This window comes from Podarcis filfolensis (assembly GCF_964270895.1).
Source record: "Podarcis filfolensis genome assembly, chromosome: 6".
Classification (NCBI taxonomy): domain Eukaryota; kingdom Metazoa; phylum Chordata; class Lepidosauria; order Squamata; family Lacertidae; genus Podarcis; species Podarcis filfolensis.
The window spans coordinates 65575621-65597401 of record NC_139609.1 but is presented as its reverse complement, the minus strand read 5'-3'; the positions used below and the strand labels follow the sequence as shown (position 1 = coordinate 65597401).

At 43.3% G+C, this 21781-nt stretch overlaps 1 protein-coding gene across 5 annotated transcripts in view; it reads left to right on the top strand.

Moving 5' to 3' along the window:
* SYT6 (synaptotagmin 6) overlaps positions 1-12064 on the top strand; it is a 137883-nt gene extending 125819 nt beyond the window's left edge. For 4 of the 5 annotated variants that reach the window (XM_083617481.1, XM_083617485.1, XM_083617484.1 and 1 more), the window contains exons 7-8: positions 1886-1990; positions 8606-10748. In XM_083617481.1, coding sequence (XP_083473607.1) covers positions 1886-1990; positions 8606-8677 — 177 coding nt within the window. In that variant the 3' untranslated portion in view covers positions 8678-10748. Of the gene's footprint in view, positions 1-1885; positions 1991-8605 lie in introns of all 5 variants that reach the window. The other variant, XM_083617483.1, reaches the window with a different exon arrangement.
* The last annotated feature ends 9717 nt before the right edge of the window (positions 12065-21781 follow it).

Genomic DNA, 21781 nt, shown 5'->3' with positions numbered 1-21781 from the left:
CACCTTTAGGTTCAAGTACAAAATGTACTTCTTTGATCTGCTTTTGCTAAGGCAAACTCTGGGCGTCATGCTGGGTGAGGAAGCATTCGTGAATAAATGAATAAGTGAAAGCCTTGAACCACTAAACCAAACACTGCAGAGCTTACAGATCCTTTGAGAATATGAAGAAGAATACGAACCAGATGTTACAGACGTTGGCCATTACACCCTCATGCACAATTGGTGGTTGCTCAGTTACAGCACTGATGGGCACCAATTATGAATCTCTAGAAAACAGCGTTCCCTTGAGTTCAGCATATGTCATTATTTTGTTCAGAAAACGGCAGCTCCAATTTTGCCGAAAATAAAACTATACATGCATCTGACACGTGCGGCATTGCTAAACATCTGGCCACTTATATGAGCATGTACGAGGCAGCTGTTGTTAAATCTCACCATTATTTTCAGTAAGTGGTGCAGAAAGAGAATTCTGGATTTCTGAAAGCCTAGTTTCTTTTACTCGTTAGAGGTAGTTCAATCCTTGCCTAATCAAGAAGATCAGACAAATTCATGGAGAATAAAGCTAGCAGGGGTTACTAGCCATTATGTCTATGTTTTTCTTCCACTCTCAGAGGCAGTATGCTATTGAATACCAGTTGCTTGCAAGTATGTTTGGGGAAAGTGCTGTTGCATTCAGGTCCTCCTTATATGCTCCCATAGACATCTGAGAGCAGGATGCTGGACTAGATGGGCTTGTTAGTCTGATCCAGCAGGGATTTTCTTATGTTCTTATGATTGGCAGGAAAAGCTCTGAGTGTCTTCCTTCTGTGGTCTTTCACCTGCCCTTTATCTGCAGAAGCTACTTTATCCCACGTCAGACCACTGGTCCATCTATTGCGTACACCAGTGATGGGAAATCTCCAGCCCATAATCCCAATTAGCCTCCTCGGGCCTCCCCATCTGACCTGCCAGGCTATTTGTACAATCTACAACTTACCTGCCCTACACCTGATATCAGTTGATCATCACAGGAACAAAGGAAGTTGTGTTGCACCTTTGGTCCATCTAGCTCAATACTGGCAGCAGTTCTCCAAGGTTCCAGGCAGGCGAAATTCCCAACCTTACCTGGAGATACTGGGAACTGAACCTGGGACCTTTTGCATGCCAACCAGATGCTCTTCCACTGAGCTACAGCTGTTCCCCCTGCTTGCAGAGGGCAGTGAATGGTGCTTTGAAGCCCCATCAATCACCACATGGGTCACCTGACATCATTGTGACATCAGGCAATTGAAAGCTAGATGGCCTCACCCACCTGCCAAACATGACGGTGGTCTCCATGTTGAGTGGCAGCAGCTTTCCGGGTTTTCAAAGAACAATCTCTTTCAGCCCTACCTAGAGGTGCTGGGGACTAAACCTAGGACCTTTTGCATGCAAAGCATGTCCTGTAACACTGAGCCACAACCTTTGCCAAATTGCACTCCTTACCCAGGAGAGAAACCAAAATATAATTCCTCAGGCAATATTTGGGTTGCAACTGCTTGTGCTGTCTATTTGTCATGCATGTGGTGTTAAGCGCGGAAAATATGCATGCATCAGTAACTTGGGTGGTGGGCTGCATGACCCTGCACTGGTCTCACCATCATTTTGCGTCGTAATAATAATAATTTATTATTTGTACCCCGCCCATCTGGCTGGGTTTCCCCAGCGTAGAGCTGGTGAGAGAGCTACTGCTGGTTTATGTGGGCTGGATGTACAATGACTTCGTGTCTGACACTCTTCAAGACTGATATTTAGGTATGCCCTTTAAATACGCAAACTGAAACAGCCCCTTAGTGCTAATTTGTTTTAGCACAAACGTACCCTATAATTCATCCACCAATGACCCTTTATCTATTTCTGCCAACAGCAAAATCCAGCACCTGGATTGAGCGCTCCCAAGGCAGTGATCCCTGTAGCAGAGTCATCCCACTCCTTTTCTCCTGTGATGCTGTCTCACTCCAAATATTCCAAGGTATCCATCAGACAAGGATGATTTTACAAGAGAATATTAAACAAAGAGATAAAAACAACAACAACAGCGGCCTGTTCTTTGTTTTTTTGTTTTTGCAGACACTGATGGGGAAAGGGCTTAGCAGAGATTTCCGGAGGATGAGTTTGGTTGTATCTGGTATTGCAAACTCATATTATCATCAGCTCGTTACAATAAAATAGATCTAAAATTTAATAAGGCCATTTCAGTCTTTGGGGACCGTGACATTTATTTGTTTAAAATAATACATCAGGTACTTAATGAGTGTAGGTGACACCCTAGAGGGCTTGTTCAAAAGCAATTCCATCTGTGTATTTAGAGCAATGAAACTTCTCTGGAGAATCTGTCACAGTTGGAATCAATATTTTGTCAGCGTCTCAAGCTCCCTTTAAACACAAAGAGCTTAAAATTGGTTTTTAGATGTTTTTAAAGGGCTTTATTTGTTCTATAATCTGCCAGCATCGAGGTATCAGATGTTCAGGTTCCATATTTGCAGTTTTGCCCTGTCTTGGAAAATTGATTCTGCATGGCAAGAGTTGGGGAACTTTGTCAGCCCAAGGAGACTTTCCAGGGGCCAGCTGCCAGTGGGGCCAGAAACAAAAGCATGTGGAGCGAATGGCTGTAACTTAGACATTTATACACACATCTTTCTCCATCCAGGCAAGGAAGAGGCATCATCAGAATTCAAGGACACATTCCAGCCAGGCAAAAGACCCTGAGAAGAGCGTGGAACATGATTGCCCTAGGAAGGGTCATGGCTTAGGAAGAGTCCCAGGGGTGACATAGAGAGGCCCAGAGGCCCATATTTGGTCCCTAGGGCCTGAGGTTGCCCACCCTTTATCTATGATTTGGAAGCTAACCACATGGCTCTATGATGTTATCAGAATGCACTCTGGATTTATTTATGCAGGCCTAGGGTTATTTGGTGGTGCTGTGGGTTAAACCACAGAGCCTAGGACTTGCCGATCAGAAGGTCGGCAGTTTGAATCCCTGCGACGGGGTGAGCTCCCGTTGCTCGGTCCCTGCTCCTGCCAACCTAGCAGTTCAAAAACATGTCAAGTGCAAGTAGATAAATAGGTACCACTCTGGTGGGAAGGTAAACGCCGTTTCCGTGCGCTGCTCTGGTTTGCCAGAAGTGGCTTAGTCATGCTGGCCACATGACCTGGAAGCTGTCTGCGGACAAATGCCGGCTCTCTCGGCCTATAGAACAAGATGAGTCCCGCAACCCCAGAGTCAGTCACGACCGGACCTAATGGTCAGGGGTCCCTTTACCTTTACCTTTAGGGTTATTTGGGCCTTCTTGAAAGCCAGGTCTAAGGAAGATGATTAGAGACCAATGTTTCTCTTTAGTCTTGCAACTTGGTGAGAAAAACTGAATCGCTGTTTAAAAACAGGCCCAATTCAAATACCTGTTTCAGTGATGAATAATAGATAGAGAGGTTGATTTTGTTACTGGAGGGTTTTTTTGGGAGGGGGGAGTTTAGAAATGTCCTTTGGAAATTCATGTTCCTTTATGTAGCCGTCTGCCATTAATAGAGACAGAGATACAAAACAGAGGGCTGTGATGCAAGTGCCTTTTTTTACAGTCTATTTTACACATTGTGCTTGTAGGGGAACATATGCTTTAGGAAATATAGTGTGGGTGCAAGAACCAGGTTTTGCTGCCACATAATGTATGAAGTAAACTTTAAGCCCCAGAAAGGCAAGGAGTACTGTATCCAGTTCTGGGCACTACAGTTTAAGAAGGATATTGACAAGCTGAAATGTGTGCACCGGAGAGTGACCAAGATGATCAAAGGTCTGGAAACCAAGCCTTAGGGGGAAAGATTGAAAGAGTTATATATGTTTAGCCTGGAGAAGAGAAGACTGAGAGGTGATATATCATCATATTCAAATATCTGAAGGGTTGTCACATGGATGACAGAGCAAGCTTGTTTTCTCCTAGTCCAGAGTGTAGAACCCAAACCCATGGATTCAAGTTAGAAGAAATCGGATCCTCTTCAAGGCGGGTACGCGTTGCGCTTGGGCCCCCAGGCATCTCCCACTTCCTGGGTGTGGGCAGAGCTACGTCCTGCTCCACTCCAGTTGGTCGTTTCGCAATCACTTGGTCCCTAAAGCCAATGGCTTGGCTTGGGGGGTGGGTGGCTGCGAAATATTATTTAACCCCTGCACGATGTTTGCTGGACCTCTTTGCCTTCACGCAGCGGATCACCCGCCCACCCACCCTTTATCTGGTGTGTTGGCCTTGCTATGGACGCTGTTAGTCGTCTGTTTTGCCTGGTAGGAATTTTTTCCATCTGGCAGACTGGCAGAGCCATTTGGTTTTTGCCTACCACATAGCAATTGTCACAACTTTGTAAGGTTTGGCAGTTAGGCATTGGATCAGCAATGTGTGGGGAGGGGAGGTGCGGCCATCACCTGCCCCTCCAAGCTCAAGGGTATTCTGTTAAAGGAATCAGGGGTTGGCTTGGGTCTTGTCCGAAGCCCCACGGTATGGGCTAGGGCCATACCAGGACCCCACAGGGGCACCGGGGGTGAGCTCGAGTCGGTTTGCATCGGCAGGGCTTCCTCTAGCGGTGTTTCACCCTTTTATCAGATTCCCCACAATGCGGGTGGGAGTCTGATATAGTTTGGATGATTCCAGTGCCTAAGCCAATACCACTCACATTCTGAATTCAATGAAGTTGTGGCCTAAAATTTGTCCAGTAACTTAAACTAAAATCCCATGTCACTGTGTCTTCATTTTTGGGGGGTGGTTGGGGGTCTCAAAGCACAAAGAAGATTCTGACTCAACATTAGGAAGAACCTTCTGGTGGTAAGAGTTGTTCAACAGTGGAACAGACTTCATCAGAAGGTGATGGACTCACCTTCATTGGAGGTTGTTAAGCAGAGGCTCTATGGCCATCTGTCAGGGATTCTTTAGCTGTCATTCCTGCATTGCGGGGGATTAAACTAGATGACCCCTGGACTCCCTTCTAACTCTACAGTTCTAGGATTCTTTCATGGGTTTGCATGAAATGTGGGAGAACAGTGCTGTTAATGCATTCAAACACAGAGCTTCGGATAGTATACCAAAGACATCTTTGAAGTACCTAGTTCTACATCAAGAACAAGCCGTGTGTTCATAGAACAAGCTTGACACTTGCCTGAATGCTAACACAACACCAGAGGTCAGAAGGCAAGAATTTAGAACTGAGAATAGCATGCTTAAAATTGCACTTCATAGCCTGAAGACACATTGCCAATAATTTATAATCTAAAGTGCCTAAAAATGTGCTTATCCTGCACGCTGGGCCTTTCATTTACTTCCAGCTTGTTCTGGTCTTCCAATTTGAACAATGACCTCATGACTAGGAAGTGGATCCTGCTAAACTTCATTAGCTAAATTTTGACAGAATTATTGGATTAAGTTTTGAAGTCGTTTGAGGGGTTCTTTATTTGTTTGTTTTTTAATAGTTGCATGATATAAAGCGAAGCAACACTGAAGCCAAAGTAAGAGCAGCCTTTTATCATAGATAAGATAAGGAACTTGACTGTGGCTGGCTGTACTTATTTTTCATGATGCGTTTGGTGATCAAAGGCTTGACAGCAGAGTGCTGGTTTACAAAACAAACAAAAATTGCATTAGCAATCATGATTAATATGAGGAAGACATAACAGTATCTAAGCAATCTATGCTATGGCAGGGTGCGGTGACTCGTGGCCATTGGAAGTGGTAGGGTGGAACACGGGGAGGTCAACAGTAGGTGGAGCCAGAGTCAATCACAGGCAGAGTTTTACTCTTTGTAAGAAAGAAGGCAGGCAGGTGGGGTCTGGCTGAGGGCAAACTGAGGTTGGTGGGGCATTTCCCCATTCACCCTCATAGGCCAGCCTTTACTGATGCCAGGGCTGTTATTTCCCCCCCCCCCCTCATATTATTTAAATAAATGACATGATGAGTGCAATCCTTCTAATCTTTACCTAAAAGCGCATTGTACTTTTAAAAATTAAATGCAATTAAAACTATTTTAAAAACTAGCGCCTGCGTAGCAAATGTCCTTATCATTATTGCTATTGTTACATCCAGCATTCCCTTCAAGGAGCTTAGCAAGGTGAACACGGGTCTCCCTGTCCCCATTTGATCCTCACAAAAACCCTGTGACGTATGTTAGTTTAAGATACAGTGACTGGCCCAGGGTCACCCAGTGCACTTCCTGACTGAGTAGGGATTCGAATCCTGGTCCAGCACTCTGCCACTACACCACATTTCAAGGCAAAGGCCTCCTAAAGCAGCTTATAAACACAAACTTAAAAAAAACAAAAACAGGCCAATACTGTAAGTGTTCTACAAACACTATCTTAGTAATTCCTACGATAACCCTTTGTGGTAGGCCAGCATTATTTATTATCCCCATATCATAGGTCAGAAGAGATGATTACCGAGGCTCAGAGATGATGACTTGCCTAAGGCCATCCAGTGAGTTCATGGCTCTGCTGAGATTTGAACCAAAAAGACCACAGCACGTAGTTTATGGTTTTAACTGCCACACTACAATTAACCCATATGCTGGCTTTGGGAATGTTAGAAAGATGTCTGGACTTATGGGATTAGCTAACCCAGCCTTTCCCTGGTAGAGGCACTGCCCAGGGAGAGCCTCAAGAGCTGAACAGAGAGACCTGGAGGGCTACATTTAGCCCCCTGGCCTGAGGTATCCTACCCCGCCTTAAATCATGCCCCTTCAAATTCTTCACAAAACTATCTTCTATTGCTATTCATCCTCAGTATCTGACACCCAGTGCTATTTATTTAATGTCAGTATTTCATATTTCTGATTGATAACTGGCAGGTATGCAATTGTATTTAGCATTTGGTATGTGATATGCAGTGTTAATGGCCTTTCATGTTTGACAATGAATAGTGGAAGAAAATGGTAACATAATGAATTTAAAACATTTGTTGGAACGCTGTCAATATTTGAGATTGGTATTTGGCATTTAACATCTGACAGACTTTCTTCTTCTAGGCTCAATTTACGTTACTTTTCCACTTATGAGGTGAACATTCAGAGTAAAAAATTCATTTTGGCATATTTTGAAACTGTTTACAATTACTTTTTATCCTTTTCTGCCTTTGACTTGAATCCTTCCCAATGCACCAACACCCCTTTGAATTGCAGTGTTCAAAAAATGGATAGGTTATTATTCTTGATTTCTTTCTATTGGCCTCCTTTTGTCCTTTGTTCTTCTAATACTAACTTAAGCTGGAATCTGAGACCCAGTTACCTAGATGGTAGAAATAGGAATTAGGGAAGAATTCAATTCAGTTTGCTGAATTGAATCAAATTGAAAGCTGAATTGATCAAATCTGCACTTTCTGAAACAATGTAAGAACCAAAACATAGACATCCTTTGAAATTTACACTTATCTGAATTTTGCAGTGCTTACAGTGTTTACAAATATGCATTATATTAGGTCACAGTGAGCCTAATGATGAATATATTAGTGAAAATAACATACAAAGCTGCATTATATTAGGACAAATTGCTTGGGGGGAAAAGTATACGTTAGCCAAAGCTGCATACAAAAATATGTTTATTAGGAGAAATTTGCATTAAAGGGTTGAAGAATTTTCAGGAGGGTTTTTGAAAAGAATTTTCTGCAAATCGCTGTAGAAATGTTGAGAATCAAATTTAAGATTGGAAAAATGAGAAAGTGAGAGAACCAAAATTGAAAGGTCCTTTCATCTCTAGGAGGAGTTAGCCACATTGAACTCAATGGCATTTACTTCTGACTAGACATGTTTAACCTCCTAATTCATGTGCTCATCCTCTCAACAGCTAATGTCCTTTCTCGATTGCCGCAACATAACTATGGGACTCTTTTCCCTTAGATATTTGGTTGGTCTGTTTTCTTCTTTTGAATGTTTTCTCTCTCTTTGCAGTATGATTGATTTCCAATAGTTTTGTGCATTTCAGCTTCTGTTTCTTTCTGTTTGTCTTCTTCTTTCCATTAACATAGACCCCCCCCCCCGATTCCTCTTGCCTCTTGCTGTTCCTTTTGTCTTCATCCATCTCACTAGATTTCAAGCAGATGGCAGGAATACTTCTAGATGTGCGTAATCATTGTAAACATGATGAACAACCACGATGAACGTGGTATCACGTAGAGTGGTACTAAAATCCAAAATTGCCCTTTTGATTGCTCAAACTCAGTTTGTTATCTATTCCATTTTGTTACCCCGTCTGAGTGCCTTGGAAGTCTTCCCCTTCCATTTTGTAATCAATGCTTGAGTTTTTCAAAGGACACTGATTTATATCTCATGGTGCTGAGGACAAAGCTGATGGTGATGAAGAGATTTGCTCGCATGCACAGTTGGCCCAGCTCTAAGACTCTTTTGTGAAAGCTCATGTGTGCACGTGAAGGACATATTCATTCAACTAAATGGAGAGCACAATTGTGCATCCCTCCATTTAAATGAATGGGACATCCCACTAGTGTTGGAGTTCCATCTTTGCCTGAGCTGACATAGACCTCTGGATTAGTGGTGCTAGTACATTTTTATGCCCTGCTTGTTTATGACTTCGTTCACTAACTTGCTGCCTTTTTCTTTTCCTCAGTGGCATGGCCGAGCAGCCAGCTTTGACAGCCAGGGCTCCTGTCCCTCCCCCAAACCGCCTCCAACACCATGATGCATCGAGTGGTGAATTCAATGGGACTCAACCAAGTTCTTTTTCGATTCATTTCCGTTTGATTCTTTGCCACTTGTCTGGAATTCCACAGCAATTCTATGGCTGAATGGAAGAAGAAGTGGACGTTAGACAGTGAGGGCACTTGTTCCCACAATGACAAAGGCAGCAAAACTGTTCTGTGGTCATATTTGTCTTAGTTATTTATGTCTCCCAAGGTGATGTTCTGTGTGGTTTTCACTTTTTGGACATGGCTGCCTGGGATGGGGGAAAAGTTGGAGGAGTGTGACATAGGCCGGAACACTGGCCTGTAAAATAACCTGTAAAATAGATATTTGTGCGTGTCTGGAGGTGGACAAATAGTAGAGAAGCACTGACATTCTGCAGATAACCATGCAGATTTAAGAAAACAAATTGGAGGGGGATGAGACTGACAAGTGAAAAGGCCTTGATTAGACTCCTCGTGACATGTGAACAACCCTTGTTATTGTGATCAGCGATACATTACAAAAAATTCTTACTCATACTGTGATGTTCATGGAGTCTGTGCTGTGTGTAACCCAGCCTGCCCTTTGATGTGTTTTACAGAGTTACAAATTCCTCAGGGAAAAAAATAACACTTTTTCTGTATTTATGTTCTCTGGAGAACCTTTTGCATGAGCTCAGTTGCTTAAGGTGCAGCTCATTCTTGCTGCAGTTTAGAGCTGGTCCCAGCTTTGCAATTTTTAACAAAATCTCTATCTCTTCCCCTCTCTCTTTGTTTTAAAGATCTATTTAGATCTATTTCACACCCATATTTCTTCTTCTTGAGAGTAGTGAAAACAGCTATATTTGTTGAGAGTCTGTGATTTGCAAAACTATTTTGTCTAGCAGGTTTTTCTAGAAGCATTTTGATTTTGTCTGTCATATACAGTACTTAAAAAAGATGATTCATTTGCCAAAATTACTGAAAGCTGCAACATTTTGAGTATTTTTAAAATTAACTTATTGCTTGAATTTGGGGGGGGGATCCCCTGTTGGGGGGAAATGTTGAAAGTTGTATTTTCTGACAATGTTTCAAAAATAAATAGTTCCTTCCAGTGCTAATTCCTTTATTTGTAAAATCACAAGATTGTGTCATGTGGCACTAATCTTGGGCTGATGTGGAGGGTGCTAATAATGGCATGTCTACATTGCAGGCAATCTCAATCCAGTGCCATTTTGACTTGCATAGCTTATAAAGTGTTCACCTTTGACAGTTTTCTCCTCTTCTGCTACTTCCTCTAGTTCTTGCATTCTTATTTCTTATTGTCCACCTGCAGTATCCATATGGATTATTCAAGACTAACATGGGCATCTCTGGGAACTTCCTTGTCCTCCTCCTCAATTGCCTTTTTATATTCTGGGGCCATAGCTCAGAGGTAGAGCATCTCTCTTGCATGCAGAAGGTCCCAGACTCAATCGCAGGCATCTCCAGATAAGGCGGGGAATGTCCCTGGAGAGCCAGTGCCAGTCAGCTGCCAGTTCTGAACTAGAAGAACTATTGGTCTGATTCAGTATAAGTCAGCTTCCTATGTTTCCATTTCTCAGGAAACCTGCAGACCTGCATAGTCCTTCCCATAGTCTTACAGCATGATTGCAAGAAGTGTTAGCAAGTGCTTTTTTCAGCGCAAATACTGAAAGTCGGATGATATTCAATCTACTTCAGCAAAAGACTGGCACATTCATTACCTTCAACCTCTGCAGCATAACAGTCACAGCCATTGCTGGTAACATCAGAAAAGCATTAATAATCAAATAGGCAGGGTAGTGGTGACAATATTCCCAAACCTAGCATTATCAGTCTGCAGGTAACATATTCTGCAGCACTGGCCAATGACAAACAGCCAATGTGGACAACAACAGGGTTGAAAGAGCATGAGAGGATCTGGCTTAGATGTAGCCTTTTTGTTCTGTTGGTGGGGAAAATAACAACTAAGGGTGAAATTCAACTTTGCACTCTTCCAGTTATTCGAACTGCACAAGCATTTCAGCTTGGCAGGTAGAATGGCTCCTATGTGCTGTAGTGGGGGTTCTCCTAACCCCCACAGAGCCAATTTTGTGGGGGAAATCCCCCAATTGTGGGGGAAATCCCCAAAGTGCAAACAAAAGTCCTTACACAGGGCTTTGGCTGACGGGGCTGGTTAGGTGAATCCCACCCTAATTTTTTCAAATATTCCAATACAGCTGATTCCAAATAAAAGGTTTACAATTTCTCATCAGTTTTTCATTGCACAGAATAAATATCCAGGTCAATAGCAATTTTTTAAGACGGGAACACTAGCTAGAGAAAGTTGGGTGCACTTAGCGTTAATTGCAATCAGTGGAACTGAGTGGCCCTGCTAAACTTTACTATCCCACTGATTTCAACAGGAACTAAGGTGTGCGTGCTTTCTCTGAATTTCCATACACTGATATAATCGAGCAAAGGTGATCCATGCTTGGAAGCAAAGTTCTATGCAAGAATCACCATTTTGGATCTGATCCATCAAAGACAAGAAAGGTACTGGCCCTCACATTAGGTTTTAGTTGCCTCAGGCAGCTGGCATTAGGTGTCACAGAAGGGCAGCAAATTCTTTGTTATTTAATGTATGGTTATTGTAATTTTACTTTGTGGGATTTTCTGCCTCAGGTAGCAGATTAAGCTGGCTACCCTTGGGTACTGTGTACCTTGACTGAGGTATAATGGAGGCACCATTTGCTGTTCCACCAGGCAGCAAAATGTCTTGGGCCAGCCCTTGTGCTTCCGTGGTGGGGGGAGGGTGTCTGCTTGGTATCCAGCACTCAGTTGCTCATGCATGAGTAGATGATCAAAGACTTGAAAACACTGATTACTTGTCTAGTGGTTACTGGCCAAATTCAGTTGCCATCAAAGTGAGTGTATTGGGATCAAGAAAATCAACCACATTGTCATCCATGTTTATGCTTATTGATTTCAATGGGACCTAACTATTACATAGATTGCAGCTAAGCTTCTTGCTTAAAGGATTTTTTAAAATGCTTTTCACCTCACATTTAGCACCTCAAACAATGCTGTTTCTTTCAAGTAATAATTTGGATTCGTTTTGCTTTTTGACTTGAAACAATATTGTCTCAAGTGGCCGAAGTGTCCATAAATTGCCATTGTACATTTTTGTTCAGCTAGACTGAGAACAAAGCTCAGCAACTGAACAACAATAACGCCCTTTACTTCAACCTTAATGTTCTGATTCACTGATCTAAACTTTCCAAGCGTGTATATAACTTTGCAGGGAAATTTTGTTCAGTGATAGACTAATTTGTTCTTGCTCCTCACCACACCTTGTGTCTTAATTTTCTCTGTATGTGCCACATGCAACAGGAGCATCAATCTAATAAAATGACTTTTTTGAATCGCTTGTCTTCAGCAGTTGTGTATATTTTTTATAGAATCAGTGATATAGCCATCTGTTGCCAAAGGAAGCACTATGCCTGCTGAATAAAGGCCAGGCTGAAAGCAAGATGAAAGCTACAGTTGAGATTGCACCATGTATGCTATGTATAATCAGGAGCTGTCAGCAGTGATGTGGTGTTGCTCCTCTGTAGCGGTCTGGACTGTCACGAAGAGAAAAGGAAACACCACTATATTTTAAGAAGTGTCTCAAAAGCATTTCTGAACCACTTCCCAACTCCATTTTTATTTTTAATTTAAAAATATTTAAATACCACCCTTCATTCAAAACAAAAGTCCACAGAGGTTTCTCATATTAATATAAGAACAATAAAATAAGACTACATTAAAAGGATACACAATGTACAAAATACAGTCAGCAGAGAAATAGCTGTGACTGAGTAACAGAGGCCAGAAAATGCCTGAAAGGCTGATCATTCGTGTAATGAATGATCTTGGCATTTCAATTCAATCCTACTTGAGTGCAGTTCAGGCATAGGCAAACTCGGCCCTTCAGATGTTTTGGGACTACAATTCCCATCATCCCTGACCACTAGTCCTGTTAGCTAGGGATGATGGGAGTTGTAGTCCCAAAACATCAGGAGGGCCGAGTTTGCCTATGCATGGTGTAGATCTTAGGAAAACGTAAAGGGGAAATTTGAGATATTGCTTTCAACGGTTCCTTCATCCTACACATCTATATTTTCTAACAGATCAGAGCTCCTATGCCTTTTAAAGCTGCATGAAATGCATAAATTTATGCTCCACAGTAACTCAAAACAGGGCTTTCATTGTGGCTGCACCTGTTCTGTAGAACAGCATGCCTGTTGAGGTACAACAGGTGCCCACTACCTGTGCTTTCCATAAACAATTGAATATATATACCTATCTCAGCTGGAACGATAGGTCTCTTCCATAGGTGTCATTTTGTACTCTTTCAAAACTTATCCTTTGTTATTTTTGTCCTGTTTTGTAACAGGTTTTTAGTTGCTTTTATTATATTTTGTACATTACCTTGGGACAAATGTGGGAGGTGGTTAATTTATCAATCAATTAATTTAGGAAGGGTGGCATCTCCTGGAATTGAGATAAACTGGTGGGGAAAGTTTCCCTTGCTAAAGGTCTGGTTGAGATCAATGCAAGGGACACCTCAAAGAACTGGATACTCTGGTTCCAGGACAGTAGAGCAGATGGATCTTGCCACAGGGCGTGGTGGAAGAAGCATCATTAATAGTAAAAGTTTTTGTCATCCATGTGGGAGCCTGTGACTTGCTAGTATGCCTGCAGTGAAGATACAAACACTGAATTTGGCTGGGCCATGAATAACTGCAGCGGTCAGCAAACTTTTTCCACAGGGGGCCAGTCCACAGTCCCTCAGACCTTGTGGAGGGCCAAACTATTTATATATATATATATATATATATTAATGAATTCCTATGCACACGCCGAGGGGGGTGAGTAGTCCTCCCCCACCCACCCAGCCCCAGCCACCTTTCGGTTTGTCGCCTGCCTCATTCACCAAAGAGCTGGCAGTGGTGGTGTGAAACGGACTTCCTCTCCGCCTAAAGAAGGCACTGTGCTTACCTTCCCAGGGGCTGCCGCCACCACCACCACCTCCGCTGCCGCTGCTTCTCGTGAAGCGGGTAGGCAGAGCAAGCTCATCCACTCTGCTCTCTGGCCCACAGGAGCACCAGGGCAGTGGCAGGAGGCCGAGGCCAAATGGTGGCGGCATCTCTGCCAATCAAACGCCATGCCTGGTTTTCCTCAGAGTGGCGTGATGACATCTCTGCCAATCAAACACCGCTGAGGTAAACCAGGCACAGCATTTGATTGGCAGAGATGTCCCCACACTGCACTGAGGTAAATCAGGTGCAGCGTTTGATTGGCAGAGCCGCCGCCACTGCTCAGTCTCTTCCGTTGCCATTGCTGGGAGTCTTGGCTTCGTGGCAGGTTCTGGCTTCATGGCGCGGACCAGATTTAGGACCCACGTGAGCCTGATCTGGCCCGGGGGCCATAGTTTGCCAACCCCTGAATAACAGGTACGTCCCAGGCGATGGTCATGCATCTGGAGGCAGTGTGTCCTGCTCGTTGCCTGAAACAAAATGGGAAGGTACCACCTTGCCCTTCCCCCCCTCACCCCGCTGCCCCCCGCTGAGACTTCTCTTACCTGGGTTGTGCAGTGGCACCTGCAAAGCAACGATGACGACAATGGGTTCTGGTGAGATTTTGACAAGTTTTCATGAGATCTCAGGAAGCTAGCACCGCTGCCGCATCTCTGCCGGCAGCAGAGGTGCCAGGGTGGGCTGGACACCCACATGGGTGCTGCCTCTTCTTGGGCTTTCACCAGCCGAAGTGGCTGATGCACACATCCCAGTTCCTCTGAAGAGTTTCCTGAAAGGCATCATGTCCTTGGATGGCTCTCCCACCCAAGGCATCAAAGAGTCCAAGATCGACTGATCTAACATCTCTGATTATTTAGTAAAAGCAAAGTGCTTGGCAGATGAGGCCGCTCAGGGTGTTCCAGCCCCCACAGAAGCTTCATGTCTAATCTTAGCAGTCTGTCTAGATGCTGCCAGCTAAAATGATTAATTATATCATTTTATATCCTCCCCTTTTCTTGATGGGCTGCAAGGTTACTGGATCTGTTCTCTGCGAAATCTCTGCCTTTTTGCCATTTCTCTTGTAATCTGGGATTTAGTTGAAACAAACATGGCATTCAGTAGAAAGCTTCAGTTTTTAATCTCCACTTCACAGGAATGAACTTCCTCTCAGCAGACAGCTATAAACATCTTCTTCCCAGTTCCACATGAAAGTTCGCACCAAGGCCCTGTTATTCTCTCTCTTAGAAACTACAAGCAGAGTCCATATATTGGTTTCTGCCTTTTCCTCCTATGGTAGGGCATCTTTGCTGTGAGTCCAGGAAGACCTGCTCCCTGCCTTGGAAACCTCTTTCTACCTGGCCTGGGAAAGCAGGTCCCTGACTGATTCCAGCTGCAAAAGATGAGGCTGTGAACAGAATATTAAGCTAGGGTATTGTTTGGGGGGTTTTGTTGGTGGGGTGTTGTTGTTGTTGCTGTTGTTGCTGCTAATTTTTTACATCTTTATTTCGGATCTTATGATTTATGTGGAAATTGTTCAACTAGGTTGTGTACTTTTTGATGTTTTGTTTATTGTTTATGCCTACTTTTTATGTTTGTAGGTATGCCATTTTGTATATGTTGTAAGCTGTTTTGAGCATAGTTTTAGCTTTGGTCCTTGTTTGGGGGGGCAGCCATGGAGCAAATTTCAGATGGAACAAGAAGAGAGATGTTTGCAGCTGAACTGTAACAGTTATACATTAATTATTTGTTGAAATATTTGCACCTGGCTTTTTGATGCACTGAATCTCTAAGGCACCAACAATTAACAACAAAAAGCAACAATACATCCAAGAAATAAACTAAGAAAGGAAGTGGATTTGTTGTGCAAGAACTTCCATTTGACTATAACTGTGCAATCTGAATTTTCCGGTTTGTGCTTGAATCCCACCTAAAAATAGTGACCTAGTAGAAGCACCCTTGCCTCTCATTGGTGAAATGCTATCTGCTCTATTAAATCCATGTGCCAGCTACTTTTTAGCTCATGGTATCCATAATAGGGTGATATTTTTTTATATATGACTTGGTTAATTAACTATATGTACCAATACTGACTATCAAATGACAACTAAAGAAATAAAGAAATCAATTCAGAATTAGGACTAGAAAAATTCATGGAATATTAACAGCCATACTAAGGGTTGAGCTAATATAGTACTAACTTGATGCTGGCATGCAGTGGTATTCAACTAAGTTTTACTCAGAGAAAACCTGTTGAAATTAATGTACCTAACTTAGTCATGTTCACTAATTGCAATGGGTCTGCTCTGAGGAAACCTCCGCTGAAAAGCACCCATGCTCTATAGCAGCCAATTCTGTGGTTCTAAATGAAGTGGGAAGAATAAGAGTGTTGAAGTGAATTCTATTCAGCCATTACTACAATGTCTAACACCATTGTAGTGCCTTGTCAGGATGCATTTTAATCCCAAAAGCAGAAATTAGAAATTCCAGAGTGGCTTTCATCTCACATCAGCAAGAACAAACAGTGCTGTAAGACATTCGAAGGACATGCTTCAGGTCACCTCCAAGACGCGCTAAATATACTAATGACCACAAAAAGAGCGGAAAGCTTCATAATGCAGGAGAATTAAACACAAAGAGACAGAAACAACTCTCCACAAGCATCACAAGGGACCACATATAGGTCAGCACTTAGCTGCCAAAGACATAAGAAGAGACTAATCTCATTTCTGCTGTATAATCTCTCCTGCGTAATATATACTCTGATGTTTGTTTCACTCTTCTTCACCACTCAAGGTCTATTTAAATGGGTCCTAGGTAGTGGAGATAGGTACCCTCTGTTCAGCTCTGTGGAAGAGCCTTAAGGGTGTCAGCCCATGTCCCAGGTAGGGATGGATAAACCCACTGAAATGCTCAGAGGGGATGGGACTGAGTCCACCCCATCCCATTTCCAGACAGATTTTTAAGGGGACAGGCGTACAAATCCACCAAGGAACACACATTGCAAAAATACATTTAAAAACAGCTTATGGTGTTCTCTGAAGGCTGAATAGGTGCCAATTCTCTGGAGCCCTGGGTGCCCAAGTACCCACTAAATTCCCCATGAAGGAGCTGGGCATCCACAAATTTTGGTGCCAATGCCATGCACGCTGCATGGCGCCCACAGCCCCGGGCACCCATAGTCACAGGGCCAAGCTGGCCTCCATTCCACTCCAAAACTTTTTTCCCCTTAAGTCATCTGATATTATGTATACAGCTGCCTGCAGCCAGGGCCAGCCTAGCCAAGATGCATGATGAGGCCATTGCCTCAGACGGCAGATACAGAATCCGAGGAGCATACTGCTTGCCATCTTCTGTGCTTGTTGGCCACCAGTGCCACCTGCCACTGCCTGTTCCTGACTGGTCTTCTTTTATTCCCCAGCCACCTTCAATGCACTGGGGCTTCCCCAGGCAACGTCCAGTCACCTCAGGTGGCAGCAGCTGCAGAGGAGGAGGAAGAGGAGGCAGAGCTGTAGAGATGAAGATGAAGGTGGCATTCTCTGTTTTCCCTCAACTCGTGAAACATCCTGGGCCAGCCCTGCCTGCAGCCTCAGCAATAACTTATCCAACATTTTGTTGACATTATTATAACAGCAGCAAACCCTGCGGTTTCTACAGACCAGATATGGAAAACAATCTTTTTGTTTCAAATCTGCTGCATGTCACAACTTTCATACACAATTGAGCTGCCACAGCTTATGATCACAACTGTGTCTGTGTGCTTTCTTGGCAGCTGCTGTCTAGGCATAAATCCAACAGGTTCAGCTTTCTTGGATCTGTTACATTATTGCTTGCCTTGCAGACATTAAAGGCACAGGATTTCTGTCAGGAGAAAGATGTTAACCCCACTGCCCTCTTAAAAGGCATTTCACATGGATACTCTTAAGCTAATCTAATGGCTGGCACAGCTTCTACAAGAAGCCTTGTTATCAAAGAAGCAAATATTTAAGCAGCAGTTAGGATGAAGCAGTTGAAATCTCTGCTGATTCAGTTCCTACAAGGGCAGCTATAAGCAGGACTATTCTGTTTAATTGGGGATCTAAAGTTGATTATTAAAGCCAGAGCAGGAAGCCTTTTCGTCGTGTTAATGAGGTGGATGGGAGACCTTTCTGGGTAAGGCAAAGAGAACTGGGTTAAGAAGCAAATGGTATCCACTCATACGAAACAGTCCGCTAGACTTTGGAAAGCTGAATAAAACCACCCAGAGGGGAAGGACAGCCTCTGCTGTGTTCTGAGAAATTGGAGGAAGAGGAAAGGGTAGATCTCTTTGGGGAATGCAAATGACCCATAAGGAGTTATACTTTGTATAGTAAGCCTAAAAAAGAGTGCTAACAGTATTGCAAGACTCTACCTTGAAAACTGTGGCAACATTCATAGTACTATTCAGATGTTCTGGGGCGGAAACAAGGCCAACATCTTGGCAGCTGAGCATCTGCACATTCATTGTGTGCATGAATAGGTTCTGTACATGCAATATGGTGTTCACAGTGGTGTAGCATGGGGGAAGGCCACAGGGGTGGTTGCCCTGGGAGCAAAATTGTTAGGGACACAAAATTTCAACACCAGGGGTGCCCCAATATAGTTGCACTCTTCCATCACTGGGATCCTTTGAAAACAGCTTCTCCATGCGAACCAGGAAGTGATCTCTCCAGACAATGGAACGGCTCTTCTTTACTTTTATCTGCAGCTGAGATCTCCTGGGTGACATGGACAACATTAGGCAGCTGAATACACATGTGTACTCCATCCATCCCCGTCCCCGTCCCCCGGCATGGCCTCAGACACTGGTGACCCACACTACACCACTGGGTACTCACACTAAGTTCCAGCTGGTATACTGTACTGTAGTACCTCGGGTCACAAACGCTTCGGGTTACAAACGCTTCAGGTTACGAACTCCGCTAACCCAGAAGTAGTTGCTCTGGGTTGCGATCTTTGCCCCATGATGAGAACAGAAATCGCACGGCGGTAGTGTGGCGGCAGCAGGAGGCCCCATTAGCGAAAGTGCGCCTCAGGTTAAGTATGGTTTCAGGTTAAGAACAGACCTCTGGAACGAATTAAATTCGTAACCCGAGGTACCACTGTATGCAGAACCAATCAAATATGGAGGTTAGACTTGAGGGATGGATCTGCTGCTGGAGTCCTAATCTCTACTCCACACATTTATTTACTCTGCCACTCACATTTAGACCTTTTTTAATAGGGCTTGTGTGGGGAATACAAGTTGCATACATCTGCTTCTACCAGGCAAGAGAAATTTCAGATAGGTTGAAATCCTGATATCCATGAGAAGGATTTTCCTTGGTTTCCCTTTCGGTTGCTTTTTCCTCACAACTAACAAAAGCCACCAGCAGAGAAAGATAAATGTTAAATGATTCTGCACCTTTAACCTCCCCCTTATGAAACTATGACAGCTTTAGTACCCCTAATAAATTTTTATACTTTTCAAACAAAAAAACCACACCAGTTAGATTGTTTTTATTACTTTAAAATAATAGGGTTTTTTTTTTTTAATTAAGAACATGAATATGTTAAGAGCCAAAAATATAATTAAGGGAAATTTACATTTAGTATTGTTGATATTGTTTGCTAACATGGAATGAACATATAACGGAAATATTTTCTGGATCATCTAAACAGTTATATTGAGAGTCACAGGTAGGGAACTCAAACATGATTTGAAGTCAAGTATTTAGTTATTACAGGGTGAGTCCTTTAAAAGAGGCCCCGTGGATACAAAGTACACATGTTCCATGTGGCCTCTTTTAAAAGATTCACCCTGTAGAAACTTTTTGTCTGGAAATGTTGGTGTGTGGTTATGTGAACTTCAGAGAGTTTGTTGTTTAACAGTAACTTCGAGAAATAAAAACTGAAATATTTCTGAAATTCAAGCAGGTTAACATAATCAGGGAAGAGACATGAAAATGAAGCAAATATACCATATTTTTCGCCCTATAGGGCACACTGGCCCATAGGGTGCACCTCATATTTTGGGGGGAGAAATAAAAAAAATTATTCCCCCCCCAGCCCCCAGAACAGGCTGCTATCCACAAGCCTTGCGAGCCCACGGGAACTTCCGCTGGGCGTGCAAGGCTTGCGGACATCTGCCCAAAGCACGGGGCGAGCTCTGGAGCACGCCCCATGCTTCGGACTGCAGGCTGCTGCCTGCAAGCCTTGCGAGCCCGGGGGGAACTCCCCCGGGCGCGCAAGGCTTGTGGACAGCTTCCTGAAGCCTGGAGACCGAGAGGGGTCTGTGCGCACCGACGCCTCTCGCTCTCCAGGCTTCAGCGAAAGCCTGCATTCGCCCCATAGGACGCACACACATTTCCCCTTCATTTTTGGAGGGGGGAAAGTGCGTCCTATAGGGTGAAAAATACGTTAATTTAATAACATGTATTAAATAATTGCATGTTAAAGATGCTTATCATATACCTTTTCAAGATGGATGTTACAAGCAAAGCTCATGCGTTTTAAGTATATATCTATTAGAGCCCAGTTCAGAGAAAATTTCAGGAGGCTTTTGATGTCTTAATTCCTTATAGCTTTCTCTCTTCTCCCAGAGAGATCACTGAAGTTACTTCTTTTAATGAAAGGCTGGATATGTCAGAATTCTTAGAAAGCTGTTGAAATGTAGTTTTGTTTATTACAGTCACCAATTTTGTGCTTGTTTCTGTATGCATGTTCTACGCTTTCATGCCATATCTTGCTAGCCTGTAAATATTGTTTGTTATTTTGATGACCTTTTCTCAAGTCCCTTTTCCTTAAATATTTTTGTCAATGTAACATCTGCTAAAAACTATAATAAAAATAAAATAGGTATGCTTCTTTTACTGCAGATTTTAAATTGCCTAGTTAGCAGGTAGCCTACTGTTTTCTAAATACCAATGGTATGAAACTCTCCTATAAGGGCAGAAAAGTATAGGGTTGCCATGTTTTGAAGAGGACGCTGTGATGCTATGACAGCCGTTCAAAGCAAATAAATGCAATTTGTCTCAAATTTTAACCCTGAAAAAGAGGATGTGTCCTGGAAAGAGAGGACACATGGCAACCCTACAATTGAAGCTTCCCTTTACAAAATCCAGCTTGCAAAATCCACAGTAATATTTGAGTGGTCTGCCCAGGTCTGCAAATTGTACAGGGCAATAATTCTTGGGATCACTCTTGGCAACTTTCTAAAGAATGGGTGCAATAATAATACTAGATTCCCAATCAGATATGATCTTACGAAAATCATTAATAAAAGTAAAAAACTTTGCAAGTAGTGGAGCCCACCAGTTAATATTTTGTTTATAGATTTATCAGGGCATCCTATGTTCACCTGAGGCCTGAATAAACTTTCTGAGACTAGAGACCATGTGGTTGTATCCTCAATATCAGGAAAGGTTGCTGGTAAAAACCTATACATTAAGATCTTTCCAGAACTGAGTATATGTCAGGCTTTGGGGAATTCTATCTCTCCCCCGGTGGCAGCAAGAAACAGAGGGAGGGGAGAGAAGAGTTCTTACTAATGAGTTTATTCAACCATCACAGCGAGAAACAAAGGAATGAAGTCTGTCTCCCGTTAAGGGCATTGCTCCAACTGAGCTCCTCCCCCTCCCTTTCTAGCAAAAGCACTTCCCCTTACAGTGGCTGCCAGGGGCTAATTGTCTCTGAGTCCTTTGCTCTTGCACTCACAATGAACGCTGGGTTGTGGGAGAAAGGGGGTCAGAAATACTCTCCAGTGATAACGTGTCAGCTGGCTGCTCTGTCGCTGTCTCCCAACTCTTCTGTTCGCCTTTCTCTGAGGTGTGACCTTCCTCAAACCACTGCCTTCCTCTTCTCTGGAAGCTTCAGGAGAAGGGGGGGATGATCATTACCATTCCTCCTAAATCTCGTCCCCTTCAGTCCAGTCCCTGACAGTATATGATTAAAGGAGATGTGTGCAGAAACATGACTATTGAGCATGCTCAGCCTTCCTTTGTATTCATGGAGGCTTCCATACTCATAAGATTTCCCCCATACCTCTATTTTGTGAATGAATGGTTCCATTTTGACTAGATAAGG